This window comes from Varanus komodoensis, unplaced genomic scaffold (genome assembly GCF_004798865.1).
Source record: "Varanus komodoensis strain SLA01 unplaced genomic scaffold, ASM479886v1 scaffold32, whole genome shotgun sequence".
Taxonomy (NCBI): Eukaryota; Metazoa; Chordata; class Lepidosauria; order Squamata; family Varanidae; genus Varanus; species Varanus komodoensis.
The window spans coordinates 11,425,293-11,445,974 of record NW_025335798.1 but is presented as its reverse complement, the minus strand read 5'-3'; the positions used below and the strand labels follow the sequence as shown (position 1 = coordinate 11,445,974).

The following is a 20,682-nucleotide window of genomic DNA, read 5'->3' as shown; positions in this document are numbered from 1 at the left end:
TATTAGCATCATCTTTAACACCGCGATCTTACCTTTGTCCCCTGGGCCGTACGTTCCATGAATTAAACGGGACTCGACCACACCTCCTAAGTAACTGAATATAGCAGCTTAAGGGCGCAGACCCTTGCATGCTTAGACGGAAACAGGTTCTGCAGCTCCCAGCAAGTTGTTCCACTGAAATAAGCATAGTATTGCGCTTTAATTTGCGCAGTGATCACCTTAGAGAGCAATCGAGCAGCAAACTGGATAAACCACGCCTTCCCTGCGCTCCACTGACTCCATTGGTCCAATTTCGCGAAGGTTTTCGCCAGTAGGAGGCCGCTGCACTCTCTTTCCCCTCCCACCCATCCCTTTCCCGCTCGGGCTACCGCCGCCTCCTAACGACAGCAGGGAGTGGGAGGGGCCAGAATTAGGCGCTTCTCTCAGAGTTGGGCCCATCAGTCAATTTGGGAGGACAGCTGCAGTTGTGGCTGCGGCTGCTTCTCTGCTCTTGGCTCGGTGACGATGGCGAGGCAGGGCTCCTTACGACACCATAAGGTAAAGCCAACAAGGTGTGGGGGAGCGTAAAGCTAAATATATGTACAACAATTTTGTGCAAGTAATATTTCAGGTATGTGCCCTAGAAAGCCCCTGAATCTTATTTATTCCTTTCCCGCATAAGCTTAGCGAGTGAACAGAACTATTGCAAGTACATTTTTTAAACATTCCTGCAGCAAATCAAGTAGGGGGCGGGAAAAGTTTTGAAAAAAGAGGACGAGTGGGAATTGCTAAAATTAGCTGGGCAGCTTTGCAACTAACAACAACAAATCCCCTTCTTCCCCGCCACGGGCAGGACGTAAAAACAAAGGATCCGGGCTTGTGTTGAACCCGTTGGAAAACGTGGATATTTTTTTTAACCCTCCCATCCGAAAAACAAGCCAAAGGGCCTGTATGTAGCAGTCGCCGGGGCGCTTGGGGAGGAGGGTGCTCTTTCCCTGCTGCTCGTGCCCCCCCCCGGGCGGCGGAGGGGCACTGGGCGAGCGGGACGCGGGGCCGCGGCTCCCTCGGTCTGCCCCAACGCGGATTTCTCGAGCTTTTACCTGGTTTCACGGTGCACGGCTGTGAGATGTTTCTGAGAGATCGTTCGCCCTGTGTGCGAATTTAACCGCCCAAACCTCTCCTTGTTTGTAGTACGGACTTGACCGTTGTTAGGGAAGACCCGTCGATTAATGGGACTTAACTTAGGCAAGTTGAGAAGCGTAGGGTGTAGCTATCACAAATGCAATAACAGTACACTATGTGCCACCTTCAGAGCACAGAGTTCAGCGTACAGAAATGAGGGCCTCTCCTCATGCCTTCCTCCAATATGTGCACTGCAAGTTCCTTAGGCTTGTCATCTGTCACAATCACTTTTGTTTTCATAGCTCTTATCTGGAAAGGGCCCTGTTCCAGTCTCACCTCTACTTTTTCTGCCCACTTGTAATATGTTCTGTTTTCCAGTATCAATTTTGGGTTCTCAGGTAATCCCCACTTCAAACATATTTTGCAGTTTGCATGTATGTTCCCATTGTGCTGCCTGTGTAAATACATTTTGATAGGTAACAAATATGTGCTAAGTTGCCGTTTGGAAGGAACCTGTAAAATCATCAAGTCAACCTACTGCTCAATGCAGGACTCCAGGTTAAAGCTTTCCTGAGAGATGGCTGTCCAACTGCTTCTTGAATGCCTCCCGTGTGAGAGAGCCCACAACCTCCCTAGGGAATTGGTTCCATTGCAGTACTGCTCTAAGAGTTATGAGGTTTTTCCTGGACAGATGTCCAGCTGGAGTCTGTCTTCCTGTAACATAAGCCCATTCTGTGTCCTGTGCTCTGGCATGACTGAGAAGAGATCCTGGCCTTTCAAGAGAGCCAGTGTGGTGTAGCGGTTATGAACATGGGACTGGGACTCAGACGACCTGGATTCTAGTCCCCACTCAGCCATGGAGCCAACTGTGGGTGACTTTGGGCCAGTCACAGACTCTCAACCCAACCTACCTCATAGGGTTGTTGTTGTGGGGATAAGATGGAGGAGGAGATGTAAGCTGCCTTGAGCCCTTTAGGAAAAAGGCAGCATATAAATTGAAAAATAAATAAATAAATATTTGAAAAGATCTAGTCTATTTCCCCTCAGTTTTTTCTTTTCCAGGCTAAACTTGCCCACTTCTTTCAGACTCTCCTCACAGGGCTGTTTCAAGACTGACCATTCTTGTCACTCTCCTTTAAACCTCATCCAGCTTTTTGCCTACATCTGCCTTCAATTGGGGTGTCCAGAAGTGGACACAGTATTCCAGATGGGGGATAATTAGTGCCAAATGGAGGAGAACCAGTACATCATGTGATTTGGAGGCTATACTTCTGTTAATGCAGTCCAAAATAGCATTTGCTTTTTTGTAGCTACATCACTTTGTTGGCTCATTCAGCTTGTAGAACAATTCCAAGATCCTTCTTGCTTGTAGTATTCTTGAGCCAAATATTCCCCCATCTTGTAAGTGTGCATTTGGTTTTATTTCTGACTTACAGGGTATTAGCTATTCTACCCAGTGTTGGGTCAAAATTGTGTGCTTCTCCTCTCAATATTATCCTTGTAAGAAGCTTGTGAGTCAGCTTTGTAGCCAAGTGGGAACTAGAACTCATATTTCCTGGATCCCATACTAGTATTCTAACCACTGCACTATACTGGCTCTCACTTGCTCACTAAATTATGCTGGTTTTGTTTTGTTTTACACCTTCTCCCAGCCTTCAGTCCCTCTCACCATTGGAATGTGGCCCCTAGAGTTTCTTCAAAATGAAATTCAACCTTTGGCCTGATCTAGAGGTATAGACATGCTATATTGCTGCAGATGATTGTATTTAGGGGTTTCTTTGCAGTACTGTTGAAGTAGATTTTTTTTTCTTTTTCAGTCCTGCCCATCACTTATAATACTTTAAATTTGGATATCGCTTGCATGATGGCTTTCCTGTACAAAGTCTGAATATTTTGAATAGATTTCAGTATGTTTCTAATGAACTAGAAATGAGTGTTTTCTATTATAATTCTGCTGAAAACAAATATAAAATACTAAATGCTTGCTTGAACAATCAACAGGTATTGTCTTCAGGAAGGTTGACTGGATCAACTAAAGTAGCAAGTAGCAAGAAACAGTAAGAGTATCTTTATAATATCTTTTTTTATTATAGCTACAAGATACGGGCAACTTATTATCATTGTCTTAGGTCAAAGAGAAATCTCTAGATGATTGTGGACTACAATTTGCTTCATTCCTTATCACTAGTTTTGCTGGTTTGGGTTGTGAGTTGGCAACAACAATCTCTGAAGAACTACAAGGTCCTCACCGCTGGCTCTTTTAGGTGGCAAACTGCCACATTTCATAAATAAGTTACAGGAAAGGGGGGGTATTTTTAAAATCTCTTAAAAATCAGTTAAGAAACAAAACATCACAAAATTTCGCTAGTTAAGACCAAATTTTGTTTTAAAAATCAAAAGTGACTTGTTCTTTCAGGTGAGAGTTCCAGTGGAATAGCTTTTGTAACTACACATTTTTGTTGTTATTTTTAAAATTATTTATACTGCTCAATAATTAAAGCTCCCAGTTCATAAAACAGTGCAATAAAATACCATTTTTTTTTCAAAATATAAACATTTTCAGTCAAAATTAAAAACAGCTAAAGCAACATATGATGAAGAGTAGCCCTGTAAAAACACCTGGAATGGGTAATATATATCCATGTATATTGTTAAAAGCCTCAGCACAAAATATTGTCATAACCAGGTGAAGAAAAATGACGTGGTGTTAGTATTTTTCATTTCTGAGATATCAAAGTACAAATTGTTTCTGAGTTTTCTTTCATATGATTGAAGCAATTATCAACACAGCATCTCTTTATTCCAGAATCCCTGTAAGAAAAGTGGCACATTCAAATGTTGATTCTGGATACTCTCTGTATTCCACAGATTCTGAGGATCAGGTAATGAAAGAATACAATGTAAAAACCTAGGCTGACCTTACTATTTGTAATGTATGGTCTGGATTCAGACAACAATATAGTTCACACTCAAGGACTGAGTATCCATTGAGTGTGGGTTGTTGTTTGAACCCAGTGGTGTTAACCAAGTATATTTTGTTAACCATGAAGACAAGCCATGGTTCATTTTTGGGTTGTAAACTGTGGGTTGTTTATAATTAAGAATCCATGGCTGTTCCTCTGGCTGGGTTCAGGTAACCTGATATCTACAGTTCGGCTACTACCCATACTCAACACTTGAATATGATTTATCATGGTGTTTGAACCCAGCCATTGAATGTTATTTGTAGAATGTCTAGTCTAAGAGGCTGTGGTCATATATTTAAATATATCACATAGTGATATATAAATTAATACAAGAAATATTTTTCTTATATTTACATGTCCAGTGTTGGAGTTAGTCACATATTACTATTACATTACATTTATATCCTGTGTTTCTTCCTTTTGCAAGGAATCCAAAGTGACTTGCAAGTATCTTTTCATTATTAATACACATGGAAAGGATTGACATGGGTTGTTTGATGGTTGTGGGAGTGGAGTTAAAAAGAGATCTCTTTTGTATCACTTCACAGAGCATAAAAGACTCTTGAAGTCATTTGTAAAGAATAAGGAAAAAACAAAAAAGCACCAAAAATAATAACATTAATTAAACAATGCAAATTTACAAAATATCCATTTAAAGGATAACACCTTTTACACCGTAGGACAAGATATAGGTTAAACACAGGATCTTCAGTACAGGTTCTCAAGTAAATGCACCTGCATAATTGATGTTTTTGCAACCTCACATTTCTCACACCGTGTAGCTTTAGATGTATACCAATTTAATGTGTAGAGTTATCCTTGGTACAGTCTGTATTCTGTTTCCAGTGGTAAGCTGTGAGACTGAAGGACTTGTCCTTGGATGGTAAAAGGAGGTACAGTGTATGTCTTCATTGTACCGACCACAGCATAATCTGTATGATTCTAAACTTGATCTACAGATTAGATAGAAGAGGGGATAATCAGTTGTGCTTTTATGGAAGCAAGGGAAGCCAGTTGTGGGAAAGTCCTACAGCCTTTATGGCTGCCTTTGGACTGCTGGGATTTTAGAATGTTTTCTTTCTCAGCATGCAAAGGATTGTCCCTTTAAAGCCTTCTGTTCTTAGCTTGTAGCAGCCACTGTAATTTTGTCTTTAATACTTCTTTGTATTTTTCTGTTTAGAGGAAAATCTGTAATGTCATGATGGAATTTGCTAAGTATGCAAAGGCGAAGTAGTATTATTAGAGACAAAAACCGGAGTGGCCAAAGCTTTTAATGCACTAAGACTTGCTTCACTCTCTGTCCTCCCTCTTCTTCCTCATCCACTGCATCATGTACCTGCTGCCATTTCAAACCCATATACCCTCCAGCACCCAAGACTACTTTGTCTTTAGTACTATCTTGGGAGTTTTTGGAAGTCTTCTAAAAACTCACAGAAAAATATCTGCAAATAAATATATGCAAACATTTTTCAGTTCCATCATTTGAAAGCATAGAAAACATGTTAGTTTTGCCACATGCTTGCTTGCGCGCGCTCTCTCTCTCTCTCTCCCCCCGCCCCATGTGGACAATGAATGGGGTTAATAATGAGCTGTGACTGGAAACTTTATATATATATATAATCTTAATTAGATCCTTTCTACAGGTTACAAGTATTCATCATGGCCTTGATCGCTGTGCAGCTTTACTGAAAGATATTTTGCAAAATGAATCTGAAGGTAGTATCCTTTTGATTACTTGTGTTCAGTTTCCATTGTATAGAAAGTAAGTCATTTAGTAATTAACTAAGCCATCTGTAGTATAGTATTGATGGCTTATTCCACTGCTAAGCAGTATTGTTGAGGTATGTTTATTCAGTTCAACTGTCTGTACTTGAGTTGCTCTCTGTGTGTGTCCTTCTGTTCCTATGCCTCTTTAATTATATTTTCTCAAGCATTTGGTAATCTGATAATCCCCCTTGTGAGTACACTGCACTCTGAAAGGCAGTTTAAATAATATGGATAAATACATTATTTTTAAAATGACACTAGGAATGGCAAATATCTGTCAGAAGACAGGGAACACAGCCATTGTCAGAACAACTTCCAGACCGTTACTTAATAAAGGAAAAGGCTCAAAGAAGAGAGGCCTGAAGAAAAAACTTCCTTCTGTAAATGTACATAAAGAAATAGGTAAGCAGTTTTTGTTTGACTTAAAACAAATATTTACCCATCATTTTTTTATTTTAAGATACAATTGGTACTCTAGTATTTCAGTTGTAATGTTGTTTACATATTGGAGTATGCTGTGAACATTCAATATAGTTGCTTAGTTGAGGTGTATCTTCAGCCAAAGTCTTTAAATATGTTCAGTATTCATCAGGAGGACTGAATCAAAATGTTTGCTATTCATCCTTGGTCTAGATGCAGGCAGTGCTGTCTTCATATGGCTATAGCTAATTAAAGTAAGCACTATACTGTTAGGAAACAGTATTGTTGCTGTTATATTACATGATGAATTGGTATAACCAAGGCTACATATGTATAGTGGAGCTTCAAGAGCCAGATTCGCAAATCTAAAAGAGGAAGTACTATATTGGGATTGTATTAGACCTTAAACATCTGAAAATTAAGCTCTTGTTTTTCATAGTGCCTATGTCAAATAGGAAGCCAGCTTCAGCAAATGTAACTGCTGCTGGAAAGGACACGGTCTCTGTAAACACTCAGAAGGTTCCTGCTATTCAACCAATTCATGTACCTTGCAGTCAGCATTCTCCTGTAACTCATCAGAAACTCTGTGAGCATGTACAGACACAAATGTCTCTGCTAAATATGCAAGCTCCACAAAAATCCGGTGGTGTTCCTGAAGTACCACTTTCCACTATTCCTGAAAATAGTGAGTAGAGTTACCATGTTTTGGCCTGACAATAATTTTGTTGTTGTTGTTTTTCTTTTAGCATTAACAATTTTGTTTTTCGCCCTTCTTTGGTAACAGCATATCAGCATGTTACAGCATTCAACTTCCGCTTACCTACCTCAACACCAGCTCTGTCCCCAGAACATGCTGCTAATCCTGCACTTGTTCAGCCTGTAAGTACCCTGTTTTAGTCCTAAGTGAGCAGTCAGCTTTGGGCTGCCATGTCTTACTCTGTACACAGTGTTGGTAGTGGAAACTATTTTGTTTTCTTTTCAATTTTCCTTAAGGTTGTTAAATCCATGGAAAGTAATAAGTGTTGGTTTAGAGCACAGGTAGATTAGTAGTCATTTTCATGTATTTCATTTGGAGTTGTCAAAGATGGTGAGTACGAATGGGCTTGGCAGCATGTTAACCCTACATGGCTGTTATCTGTTGCACAAATCCAGTATCCTCAGAACTCATTCCAGGAGAAAGGCATCAGGACTCTATTTTAGGGCCAATAGGTTGTGCTAAGACTAGGCAAAACAGCAGATTTGAGTGCTTTTCCGTTCCTTGTTCTTTGTTCTTGTATTTCCAGCAGCTGCTAACTCTGCACCTCTTTATATTTAGTCATTTCTTGAATCATTAGTATTTTTCCAATATATCTAAATGCTTCAGACTAAAGCTGGAATGTCTGAAATGACTCAAGAACATAAAAGTAGAATTTGTTCACTACCTATTCTTCTAGTGGCTGTGTGAATGTTTTGGCCCACAACCTCGTCATGTCTAGGACTTAAGAGAGTTGTAGGCCGAAGCTTTTGGAGGGCTGCAATGACGCAACCCTGTCCTAGATCTTCCCTGCAGCTATGGGCTAACACAGTTACATGTGATTAATTTTGCTATTCCATAAGATAAAAAGAAAGCGAATCTAGTAAAAAAGATCCCCAACCAACTGCATGTTCATGTCACCTTTTGCTCTATTCTTTGCCATTCTTTTATACTATACTTTCTTTTTGGAGACAGGAGACAATATTCCTTGTCTTTTCTTTAGTTTCATAACACTGAACTTATAATTATCAAGATAAAAGCTGTAGCATACCACTGTATGGAAAACCATGGCTATCTTCAGAGAGACACTGTTTTGAAGAATAGCCACAGTGTAGCAGCATTAATCCCTATATCTGCTATACAGTAATTGAAAAATGCCAGCACCACACCATTAACTCAGTCTTAATGGTATCAGCCCTGCATGCAAGCTGCTTCCATTTTCCAGAAACAGACTATGAATTTGTAAATAGCTTCCTTGATATCTAATCCAGATACAAACAAACCCAAGTTAACCTAAAAACAAACCCACAGATTACTGTTGAGTGTAACAGTTAAGTCCAAACAGGGTCCTAGAATACTGTCAAATTCACCTAATCTTTTGGCATCGGGCATCTGTTAAATGGTCTCCTTAGAACCATGCTATTAAGCTACAGTTTGCCAAATCTTTCACCTATCTAAAGTATGTTTTAGAAGTAGGAAGGAGCTGTTCCTGTCTATCACAGGGGTGGAAGTTCTAGAAGCACAATATTTAAGTTTAGGCTGTATGAAAATCCTGATAAATGGGGTGCTTTGTGTTGGTATATTGCCAATGCCAGCTAGCTGGCTGAAATCAAGCCTTCCTGACATGAATAGGCAAGGTTGGGAAAGCAGAGACGACTAAATTACAGGAAAGAATTTATTAATCTCAGACCTTGGTGGAAAAGAGAGAGTAGGAAGAAGGCTAACAGAACAAAGGAGTTTGTTAAGAAAGCCTCAAAGGAGCTGTCAAATTCATGGTAATAATTAGCTGTATTGTAAGTGGAGGGATTGTCAGTCCTCATTCCTACCCTGTGATGAGCCGGGGCTCCAAGCTCTAGGAACACAGAACTGCAGCAGTCCTAAGCTCAGTCCTGTAGTGTAAGAAGGAGGTGAGGACACTCTGGGGGTTTGTACTTTATAGGGGACACTTCACGAGGTGTAATTGACCCATACAAATTAACTGATACCTACATTATTTGTAAATATGCAAGAGTAAGATTTCAGTGTTGAAGCAATTATTTGTGTTTCCTTGTTATAGGGTGTTTCCATGGACAACTGCAGCCAGTGTGGATCACAAGCCGGACCTGTTCTTTTGCCAGCAGGCTCCAGTGCTTCCACTTCTGCTCCACAACTACAGCCAGTGGTTTCATGTTCAGTTCTTCCCCATTTAACTCAGCCAGGTCCCAATGGCCCAACACCCTCTACAGTTCTTGCTCCACCTGCTAGTAGAGAGGCTTTGTCAGACCAAGGAATCCATGACCCACAGCAAAAAGAAACAGACCTAATACAGCGTATTCAGGCACACCTGGCTCTGTTGCAAACACATGAAAAGGAGAGTGGGAAGTCTAATGAAAAAGACCATGGCGCTGATCCAATACAACCCAAGCCCTTGAATTCCAGAGAAGAAACTGCTGATGAATACAGTGAGGGTACTGTTAGTGAAGAAGAGGACTTGAATGGAGTTGATGTGGCACCAGTGAAAGATACAAGTTGTCAGACTAGTTTCGACAAGGATGTTTTAAAGCCTAAAAAACCAAGCCAGCAAAAAACATCTCAAAAACTGAAAACAGTGAAGTATCTTTTGGGGGAACTCAAGGCCCTGCTAACTGATCATGGTAATACAGACTTTCTGTTTATGCTGTGATGGGTTGATACTTATATAGAATTGACAAAATTGAATACCAGTGCAGCAAAGCCAAAGTAAAGCATGGTTTGCATCTGTGTCTGTTAAGTCTCTGTTTGAAGGCTTAACAATGGTCAGTAATGCACTGTGACCTTTCCTCTGCACAGAGCTTTATTGATATGAGTTGGAGATATTTCCAATACTCACAATCTAAATATGACTGCATAGTGCTATTTCTTCACAAAAATGCATAATACAACACCAATATAGCAATGCAAACTAAGCTTTTAAAATCTGATATTTCTTTGGTAGGTTCTTCCTTGATCAGGGTATCCACTCCAGATCACTCAATTGTAAATGCTTTTGGCAGAACTTGTGGTGTATATTTGTGATAGTGTTACAGGAGTTGAGCCGGGCTTTTATGGACAAGGGTGTTTTAGAAGGCATTCATTCATGGGGTTGCCATAAAGTAGAGATGACTTGATAGTACATAATGATTTGTGATGGTGGGGTTAAATGTGACGTCTTGAAAAAAAAACTGGTGAGAATATGTAAATAATATTTAGTTACTTTCCTATCTTGCTTCACCCTGATCAAACGAGACCAGAATCCTATGCATGTTTAGATAGAAAAAAGCCCCATAACTCCTAGAATTCTCCACTAGCTATGTGATCATTCTGTTACAGGGAGATTTCTGGGATCATGAATCTGCTTCCAGACAAGGTACACTCTCCTTACATGCCTTGATTTGTAGTAAAATCATGGGGGAGAAGGTTCCACAGTTGCAAATTGGCAGCAGGGGCAGCTCTTCCCCAAAAGCAGTTGAGCAATGCATGTACCTCACCAGCCACATGTTATCCACCTGTGTTGAGTTCTGTGGTAGGGTTGCAAGAGGCAAAATAAAATTTGTTAGCTCTGCTAGAGTCCTATCCTTGAAGGGCACATTTGGAAGAAAGGGCCTGGTCTTGTACTGCACCATACAGAAGCTGATTTAGAGGTGTTTCATAATTTGGAGGACTAGACAGTACACTCAGTAGCCTTTCCAGGAATACTGGTTAATTTTCCACAATTACACATTCTGAAGTGTGTATGTGTGTGTGTGGCATCAGATTTATTTTCGTCTTGTAGATGATTCAGACATTTTAAGACTGTTAGATGAAGTAGAAGACACCGTATCACTCTTCCCTGCAGCAGTTGGAAGTACAAATGTGCAAGCTGAAATAGCACTTGCTCTTCAACCTCTCAGAAGTGAAAATGCTCAGTTGCGCAGGTTAGTAGTGTGTATGTGAGAAACATCTGACTTAAGGCTACAGTGTTGGTACTTTAGACTGCAGCTTGAAACAATTAAGAAAGGATAAGCAAATGATTAAATGCATTTATGTCAGGATTCTGTATTTGTTCAAGGGATAGATACATTGATATTTATATATTGCTGCCTTATCAGTATGTGAAGCAGAAGCACAATGCATTAAGTTGTCTGAACTTGACCAAAATCTTCATTAAATATGCAACTAATATGATTAAGAAGGATGTAGGAGTTTTAACTTGGGTGGAATGCCATGCTCTTCTAGTGTTGTCTCTTTTGCTTTAACTGGAGAGTGATAACTGTCCAGAGTCCCTCCTCTCGTATGCACAGCCCCATTTCTACACCAGTAATTTCTGACTGAAGGTAGGGGATGGAAGGTGGAGAGAGAACGTTCCTGCATAAACGTCCTCTCACTTGGTGAATTTCAGAGGAGAATTGAGAATTAGTGGGCAACAGGATTCCATTTAGCCTGATTAGTGCTGAGCTGCGAGTCCACACAGAATTTTCGGGTATGCTCTTAGTCCTGCAGTCTAGTATTAATGGCTGGTATGCCAGTGCTAATAAGCATGATCACTGTGAATATGCACCACATCACTGTTGGATTGTATACAACTTGATCATTTCTGCTGATTTTGGTATAATCAACAGTGATAACACCATTACAATTAGAAATTGCCATCTCAGTAACAACCAGGATTCAGTTGTTTAATGTTAATTTTTGTGCTTAGGGCTTTCTGTATTTCAGCATGGTCTTTAATGGATATGGGCCAATATTCCCAAGCAATAATCCCTGTGCCCAAAAGTATTTCTTAGAGAATACAGACCTGTCTCCAGATGTGCCATGGACTGAGAATCTTTGTCAAATTGAGAAAGAAAGTGTGTTTTAGCTTTTCCACACCAAATTAATCCAATTTTGCTATGGAAAATAGTTTTCTAAATGCATTTCCCCCCTCATTAACACATAGGCGGTTAAGAATATTGAATCAGCAGCTCAAACATCAAGAGAGGGCTGAAAAGGAATGTCATCCGGATAGCAACTTTGAATGTAAGTTGTTGTTGTAGCAAGGTGAAAAAGATTTAAATCTATGCAACAGAACTTGAGAAGTTATTATAGTCTTCTAACAATTCAGGAAGCATTTTTCCCTAAGTACTTATGCAATACAGCATCTTTATCCATTCTGTCACATTGCCACTCTAGGATGCATAACTGCTAATGTCATGGATGGAGAACCCAGTCTTGCAGGGACACCTATCTGGAAACTCTATGGCTTTGTGTGGATTTGAACTCCATAGTTGTATTTATTAATTGCACTTCTATCAAGGACATATGTAGGGTTCTTTTCTGCCCTACCCTCTTCACCCCACCAATGTGATTAGTGTAACAAAAATGATTGGTTCCCAGGGTCACTCAGTGGGGATTTGAACTAAGGTCTCTGCAGTTCTGGTCCAACAATCTAACCACTATATTAAACTAGCAGTCACAGTTGTGACCTGCAGTGGTACCCATGATACACTAATGCGCTTTTTCAGTTTGCTTTTGTGTAGAGATGCTAGGCGTTCTTTTAATAAATTCAGCAAAGATTAGTTGTCTATATTGTTGGATACAGATTAGCCAGTACTATATCCCAACAATTTTTATATTGTACCTACAGATTATATACACTACTTAATACATTACATAAAGCTTTTTTGGAGTCTCAAAATATCTGCCCAGTTTATTAAAATAATGGAATTGCTGATCACAGTCTTTTGCCTTGTTATGCTGTTTTATATTAAGTCATGCCACTGCAGCATTCTGATTCAAGATATTAGAATGAAGCATTTGCTTCACCATGAAAATCATTGCATTAGTTGCTCTTAAAATTTAAATTTTCATGCATATGGAAGTGTTTCTCACTACTGAATTTTGGAGAAAAAATGAGCTAGGCAGCAAACAACCCACCCATGCCGAGTTCACAGAGAATGAAGCTATGGTGTAACCCAACAGACCCCAAATGTTCAATAGAGTAGCTGCTGCCCCACTAAGAATCCCCATGGAAAAAAATCCCCAAGGTATTTTCTCATGACAAGCCAGCTACTTTAGAGAACAGCTCTTATGTGTTCCCATAAGGGGTATTGCAACCTTCTGCACTGGCTAGAACATCTAGACTTTCTCCAAGGACAACCTCAAGTAAGGATCTATTGGAGTAATCAGTTCTAACAATTATGAGGGTGTGCTGTCATAATGATCAAATATTTGTCCACATAATTGAACTTGTCTTTAAAACAACTATGTGTTTTCCTTCTATAGTGATTTCTCTCCAGGCTTTGAATCTGACACTGAAGAGTGAATTGAATGAATGTATGCAAAGCATTGAGTTGCTGCAGAATAAAAATGAAGAGCTCATACAAATCTCAGAAAGCCAAAAAGAAGAAAACAAAAGACTGACCAGAATAATCCACGAGAAAGAAAAAGATCTGCTTGAAAAGAGACAGCATTATGATAATGGCTTAGCCAAGCTCAAAATTGGTGTGTGTATGGCCTGTTTGGGCTACAACATTTGTTCATTCAGCATATTGACTTGGATACCAAGTTTCTTACAGACTTGAGTGTGGTGATGTAACACTGTGCTGGTTTTATGGGTTCAGCTTGAGCTGCTGCAACCTGAGGATGAGGACTAGGTGCTCATTGCTCGACCCCTGCTGCTCATGGCTAATAGAGCCAGTGGAGGGATGGTGGCCTGGGGCTACAGTGTGTGAGAAGGTTGTGCTCACTGCATCAACGAGGTCATCTTCCAGCTACTGAAGAAATCTGTTTTAGAGCCAGACGTACTGGGAAGCTGTTGCCTGCTTGCCCTGTTCTCCTTGGGGAAGATACACAAGACAAGTGTATATCTTCCCCAAAGTTCAGGCACTCACAAAGAAGCCACAATTTCTACAAGTAATTCATTCTGGGCATAGACCAGTTTTGGGAATGAATTGGCCTTGGTCACCCTGATCACTGATCTGGAGAGGAACAAAGGGAATGCAATTTTGTTGCTCTTGCTTGAGTCTTCAGTATCCTTTGTTATTTATGATCACAATATCCTACAGGTGTTTGGAGTAGGAGGCACCATTTTACATTGACTCCAGTCTTTGATGTAAGGCTAATTACTTTGAATAGCATGGGGGTCAGGGCCGTCTTAACAGCATTATGGGCCCCAGGCAAAGCAGTGTACTGGGGCCCCTAGGACAACTACAACTACTGTTAATTTTGGAAGTTTTCCAATTTCTAAGGGTTAACATACACAGATTAGTATGGGGCCCATGGGCAAGTGCCCATCAGGCCCATGCGTTAAGACGGCCCTGCATGGGGTGGCTATTTTTGCAAGAGAGTACCACAGGGTATCATCCTGCCCCCAGTGTTGTTCAGCATCTGTATAGTGACCATGTGGTGTTAGGCGCTATTATCAGGATATTTGAAGAGCTCTAGTTCTGTGTTAAACCTGAATTGGGAGAAACCATGCATGTCTAACCTGGTGATTAAAAGCAGTGATAGGCTGCACTGCCATTAAACTGAGACTGAATCATGGTTGGGCAGTGGCCTTGTGCATGACTGGGTCCAGGAATCAGGCAGGTTGCCTACTCTGGACAAGATTGCACTTCCTCTGAAGAAGGTACGTAGTGCATGAGGATATTTACAGAACTGTCACTATCCCTGGAGGCCCAAGAGGCCGCAGGGACAAACTGCTTTGTACGAGCTTTGGCTGGTTAGCCAACATAAGCCAATGCTGAAGAGAAATTTTCAACCATGACTGTACATTTTATCTAAAATTATTTTTAGATGGCCTTTCAGGTAGCCTCATGTCTCAGCTGCTATACCTCGCATCATTCAGAGTTCCTCTTAAGCATAGTCCAGAAGGCACAGCTGGCGCAGAGTACAGCAGCAAGATTGCCATTGGACTCAATGGCCTTATATGCCATTTCCAACTCTACTATTCTATATTGTGTGATGTAGCAAGTGACTGGTATATAACAGCATTGCAAGAAGAATTGTACTGGCTGCTAGATGGTTACAGGGCTGGATTTAAGGTTTTGGTATTAATCTACAAAGTCCTAAACAACTTGGAAATTGGCTGTTTGAAAGAAATCCTTCTTTCATATAGATCTGCCTGACAGCAGTGATCATCAGAGGCCTTCCTGGTGGTACTACAAATGTCCGTCTAGTGAAAGAGAAAGAGGACTTTTTGTTCACTGCAGCATTTTTGACACTTTATGATTTTTCTAATTCACAGCTGCTCATTTTATGCTATAGCTAATTGTTTAAATGATTTATATTTGTATTGTATCATACCACTATAAACTGTACATTACACATAACAGATGATACACAATATTTTAATAAATAATCATGGAAAATAAGATTTCCATTTTATGTTGCAGAAATAGATGAGCTGTTGGCTGACAAGAGGAATTTTCAGTATAAATTGGAATCTGCTGAGAAAGAAAACCAGATTTTGGTCATAACTTTACGTCAGCGAGATGCAGAAGTGAACAGACTCTGTGAATTGACTAGGTAATATTGCCTTTGCTTTCTTTCTCCTGACTGTCCCAGTTTTAGGCCACTGCATGTAGCAAAATGTTAGGCCCAGCTGGACATTTAGAATTGAAAATTGCAGGGCATATTCATTTACTAGCTATGATGGAAAATCCCCCAAAAAATGAGCTGGGAAAGGAGTTTACAGAATGTATAATAGTAGATTGTTTATTTTAACTTAAATCTATATATTTCTGAAACTAAATGGATCCATCTGACACTGATGAGTCAAATTGGATGTTCTTGCACTTAAAAGGGTCAAAGACATACAAAACATTTGGGTAGAATTTTAAAACGTAGGATTTCCTGGATTGTACCATAAGGTTCTCACATTGTCAAAGGGACATAGAAGAAAAAGTTGAAAATTGTAGCCAAATGTTGAGGTCACTTGCTAATTTCACTGTACTCTTTGTCTTTGGAGTAAGGACCACATTGATACAGGAGAAACCAATTTGTACCATTTGAGCTCGGCAAGATTACCTTGGTCTTATCACTTTGCTGCTGTAAAATATGCACACAGACACTCCTAGCTAAGAATTTTCCACTTGTTTGAAATGAGTGTGCTGTTTCTTGAAATTTGATTGGCTTGAAGGCTGATACCAGGGTGAGGAACCATTCTGGGCATAGCGTAGCTTTGTCAGCCAATAAATCATCTAATAACTCAGACCCAAGTTTGTCAGGACAGAAAAGATGCATGATGTACTTATTTTCCTTCTATAATGAATGGTTCTGGAAGACCTTCCCAGAAAGCTCTTTCTTCTTTTTTATTTCAAGAATCCAGTTTATTTAAGATATTCATGAGAGTGACATCTTAAATAAAAGAAATTGCATAAAAAGAGACAGTGGGAACAAATGCACATAAAGGAACTTGGCTAAGTTACTTCCAGATGTTGGAATCAGACAAGTTTAATCAGACCTGGAAGACTTAATAAACAGACTTATTTCAGCTGTTTTAAAAAATACTGTTGAATAAAGGGTGGGAAGCAGAAGTAGCCATGCTGGTCATGCCTAAATCCATAATAGGGCAATATCTTAATTGGGCCAGCCACAGTAGCACAACGTAGTATGCAAGCTCTTCTTTAGGCTCAGTGCTAAAGCAGGAGCAGTGGGGGAGGAAGACCGTTAGCTCTTATTAGCAACACTGAAAGTAGCCTTACCCTGAGCAAGACCCTCCATTCGTCTGGTCCAGTATTCTCCATGTTGACTGGCAGCAGCTCTCCTGGGTTTCAGACAAGATTTTTTCCCTTGTTTTACCTGGAGATGCCAAAGATTAAACTGAGGGATTTCTACATGCAAAGCATGTTCCTTAACATGGAGCCACAGCCCTCCCTATGTTGAAGCCATTGAGTCTGCCTTTAGCCAGTCTTAAGATAAAGTGCGAGAATAGGTTGCAGACATTCAAATTAGCCTCTGCAAACTGTTGTGCAGGTTTCAGTTTGCACATAGAACTGCTGGGATGACAGGACATCCAGCAGCTGATTGTATGATCAGGTTGTATCCAGCTGTGTCTGTCTACCAGTGGAATGGCCACTGCTGGGGGGGGGGGCACCATCTGGAAGAGCTGCAGGGGGGAAGATGGAAAGTAAATCCCATTGTGCAAATGGCAGTCCACTGACACCATGTGGGATAGAAACTATTGTTGCTTGATCACTGACTGAAGAGGACACAGCTGTTCTGGAACAGCTAGTAATATGAAATACCTTTACAAAAGGTTGATAATTTTATCCAGAATACTTGGTAGTGTAAAATCTTGTCTTGTGAGTGTAGTGGGTAGCCACCAGGTGGTGGTGGTTGATCATGTATTGAATTGAAATCTGTTTTCCTGGCAAGGAAAACAAGCCTTTACAGTTGCCAGTTAGATGAAAGCTATTGCATTTTCAATTTTAGCTCATTTCCTTATTTCCTATACTGATTGTCCAGTCTGCTCAGAGGACTATATTATAATACATGGAAGGAGGACTTTTCTGATCCAAAAAGTGGAAGCAGTACCCATGGAAATTCAAAGAGTGCAAACGTGATCCTTCAATTCTTCAGGAGGGGGAGCAGCAGGGCTAGGCTCAGCATCACATGCTAGGCCATTCCCCAAGTAGCAAATCAGCAGGATTTTAACTTCGCTAAAGTAAGAGTGTGACATGGGTGGCATTTTGGATGCAGGTTTTAAAGTTTGCTTAGCAGTATCTTGAGTGTCCGGGAAAGTGGTGCTAAGTAAGTTGAATCACTGCTAGTGTTCTGGAATACAGGCAACTGCTATTTATTATGATGGCAGGGTGAAGGTCCTTGCTTCCACAGTTACCAATTGCACTATCTCACCTCAGTAGAACAGGGATCACTAACTTGTACCTTTCCAAATGTTTTAAAATTGCTTTTCTGTGTTCCTCTCACAAACCAGGGAAGGGAGGCCAAAAACCCATGGCTCATCACTGCTCAAATGCAGTCTAAACCATGGTTTAACTGAGTTGAATAACCCACAGGTTACAATAGCTCAATGGCCACAAGTTGCCCACCCCTGCTGTGGAGGCTGCCCCCTTCCCAGAAGTAGGCATTGGAATGAGCTTCCCTTTCCAGGATGGTGCGAGACCAATTCTCTTATCTTGGCTTGCTGGTACTATTTCTAGTCAGGGCCTATAGGAAGGATACTGCCCTTCCTCCCCGATTTTTGCCAAAGGGTGGGTAGTTTTCCCCCCTGTCCCAGCTGCCTTGGTAGCAGGCAATTTGCTTTTGCCCCATGGAGCCCACTGACAACATTGTGCTGATCTAGGATCCTCTTCTCAAGCCCTCTTCACTAATAGTTCAACATGTCTAAGCTGTTGCTTTGTGTCTCTAACCAGTATGCCTCTGGAGTGTCTGTAAACAGCACAATCAGATAGAATATATGAGCTTTTCTTTTTCTCCTCTTGTTCTCCCTCGACTGTGGTATTTGCTTTTTCTCTGAAGCCATGACAGATAGAACAACATGGAAATGGCTTGGGGTGTAGCCATTGAGCAATGGCCTTACTCATGCCGGAAGTGTAGTACAGGATGTGGGAACAGGGTGTTCTTTGTATGCATATTTTCCCCTTTAATTTAGTAGAAGTAGGGTAGATGTGTTTGTTTTCTTATAAGACCATCAAATAATATTCTACCATCCTATAATGGTAGTTTGGAAAACTAATCTTATGAACGTGTCTCCTGGTGTGGTCTGGCTCTGTAATGCTGGGAAGTTTAGGACTTGTTTCTGTTCTAATATGGATACGATCATGCCATTAACTACTTCAATTGTCTTGAAGCTCAGCATAAGTATGATGAAAAAGTTCTGAAAATTCTGTAGTATCAGAGCACTTAGTTCTATCAAGGGAGACATTTGGATACCTTGAACATTTGGATAGCAAGGTGGGCTGTCTCCTGAAGGAGGCTGGCAGCCCAATTATGCAGTTGTGTACTCTGAATTAAGTCCAAAAAAGTAGGCTGTGAGTAAAGTACTGAACCTAGCAATTTGGAAAAAATATACACTGTTTTGGGGTTCTATCTTGTTTTCCTAATTAAACTTAAACTGCTGAACTGTTCTTAACAGGGCTCTCCAGGGCAGTATGTCCAAACTTCTCTCAGACCTCACTGTGGGCACTGCTAAACCCAAGCAGGAAAGGGGTCTATCAAAAGCTGCCCTGGAAATTCATGAGAACCAGCTGCAGCATGATGCATACCCTCTAAGTGATTCCATAATGAACTACCTCAAGAAATTAGAGACAGATCCTGTTCTGTTCAGTGCAAAGCCTCCCTTGTCAAAGCCTGAAATAAAGGAACCAAATCAAGTGCCTAAGATGAAGGGAGCTGAACAGCCTCCTCAAAGAAACACTGTTGCAGAGGAAACAGCAGCTCCAAGGAAGGTTTTTAGCTTTCTAAAGCCTGATGTTGTAGCAGCCAGCAACTCAAGTGCTTCAGTAGAAGGGCATGAGCCAAATGAGCCTATTTACATTCCACTAAGTCACAGTCCATCTTGGAAGCCGGCGACAGTTACTGAAAGGAGGACAAACACACACCATCCAATTCCCCAGACACTGGACCATAGCTCTCGGTTGGGTGCTTCTGAGCAACCAGATGGGCTTAGGATGCTGGGCAATGCAAAGGCCTGTGATAAATTCTATGGTAGCCATAGTCCAAAGAATGCTTTTGAAAATAACTCTGAAATGATGGAGAGGATAGCAGAGCTGGAAGGCAAGAAGCATCAAATGCAGCCAAAAGAAATAACAAACGGAGCTGCTAAAGTGATTTTGGACAATCCAGACAGACTTCAGCCTGATAAATTCCTCTGTGCTCCTATTTCACATCAGAAAGGAGACGTACAGAAGAAAGGCACTGGAATGTCAGCTCCAAACTCCAGTTTTTCAACTTTTGACTGGATGTCAGGAAAATCTGAATGGACTATATCATCCCTTTCAACATTCACATCCAGAGATGAAGAAGACTTCAAAAATGGTCTGGCAGCTTTGGATGCCAACATAGCTAGATTGCAAAAGACTTTGCAGAGTAGTTTGGAAAAAAAAATGAGTCCTTAAATACATTTCCACAGGACAGGCTGTGAAGACATGCTTTTCTTGACAACCAAATTATTTATAATAACTTGGTACTGTTTTTGTATGTGACTGTCACTTGAATAGTTGACGTAAAATTTAACTTATTTTCTTACTGAAAAAGGTCTTTGATTACAAAAAAAATCAAGCATAGATCTGAAATATGCCTGTAAGTTTTAATTTTAGAATTTAAAGAAATTAGCTATTCTAATAAAGATAAAAGACTTGATGTTATATAGAACTACTTTTCTATAGGATTTCCTTACTGATTATCACAAGATACTTATTTTTCCAAAGTGCAAACATTAAGGATGCAATCCTAAGGATGCTTAGATAGAAAACGTCTTCGTTTCCAGCATTCCCCACATACCACTGCTGGCTGGGGCGTGCTAGAAACTAGATTGCACCCCAAGATGTTCAGCCCTGCTAGTGAGCCCATCAGTCTCTGCCTCTAGAGAACTCCTTGCATGTTCATCAATGCCATCCACAGAACTCCCACTGCTAGGCTGTAAGAGCACATCTTCAACAGCACCTTTCCAGCGATTCTCAATCCAGTAGTAACAAGGATGCAGTTCATACTTGCTGCAGAGTCAAGCAGCAGATCTTTGGCTGTACTTCCAATGGTGAGTCTGAATGCTTCCCTCTC

The 20,682-nt window shown here is 40.6% G+C and overlaps 1 protein-coding gene across 3 annotated transcripts; it reads left to right on the top strand.

The window, feature by feature from the left end:
- The first annotated feature begins 450 nt into the window (after positions 1–450).
- CCDC14 (coiled-coil domain containing 14) lies at positions 451–20,280 on the top strand. Of its 3 annotated transcripts, none has more exons than XM_044437949.1 (13): positions 451–537; positions 3,103–3,158; positions 3,908–3,983; positions 5,711–5,783; positions 6,096–6,236; positions 6,694–6,939; positions 7,039–7,133; positions 9,044–9,620; positions 10,757–10,898; positions 11,900–11,979; positions 13,225–13,443; positions 15,336–15,468; positions 19,040–20,280. In XM_044437949.1, the coding sequence occupies exons 1-13, from the start codon at positions 505–507 to the stop codon at positions 20,019–20,021; spliced, it is 2,853 nt and encodes a 950-aa protein (XP_044293884.1). In that variant the 5' UTR covers positions 451–504; the 3' UTR covers positions 20,022–20,280. The 3 variants fall into 3 exon arrangements, with proteins under 3 accessions (XP_044293884.1, XP_044293885.1, XP_044293883.1); XM_044437950.1 differs by having other exon boundaries at positions 7,036–7,133; positions 10,820–10,898; XM_044437948.1 differs by having other exon boundaries at positions 7,036–7,133.
- The last annotated feature ends 402 nt before the right edge of the window (positions 20,281–20,682 follow it).

Bases quoted from the DNA above. Each gene is read 5' to 3' on its own strand.
- CCDC14 (XM_044437948.1), top strand. From the start codon at position 505: ATGGCGAGGCAGGGCTCCTTACGACACCATAAG. The intron at 5,784-6,095 runs GTAGTATCCTTT...AAATGACACTAG, and splicing joins TTTGCAAAATGAATCTGAAG to GAATGGCAAATATCTGTCAG. The intron at 15,469-19,039 runs GTAATATTGCCT...TGTTCTTAACAG, and splicing joins AGACTCTGTGAATTGACTAG to GGCTCTCCAGGGCAGTATGT.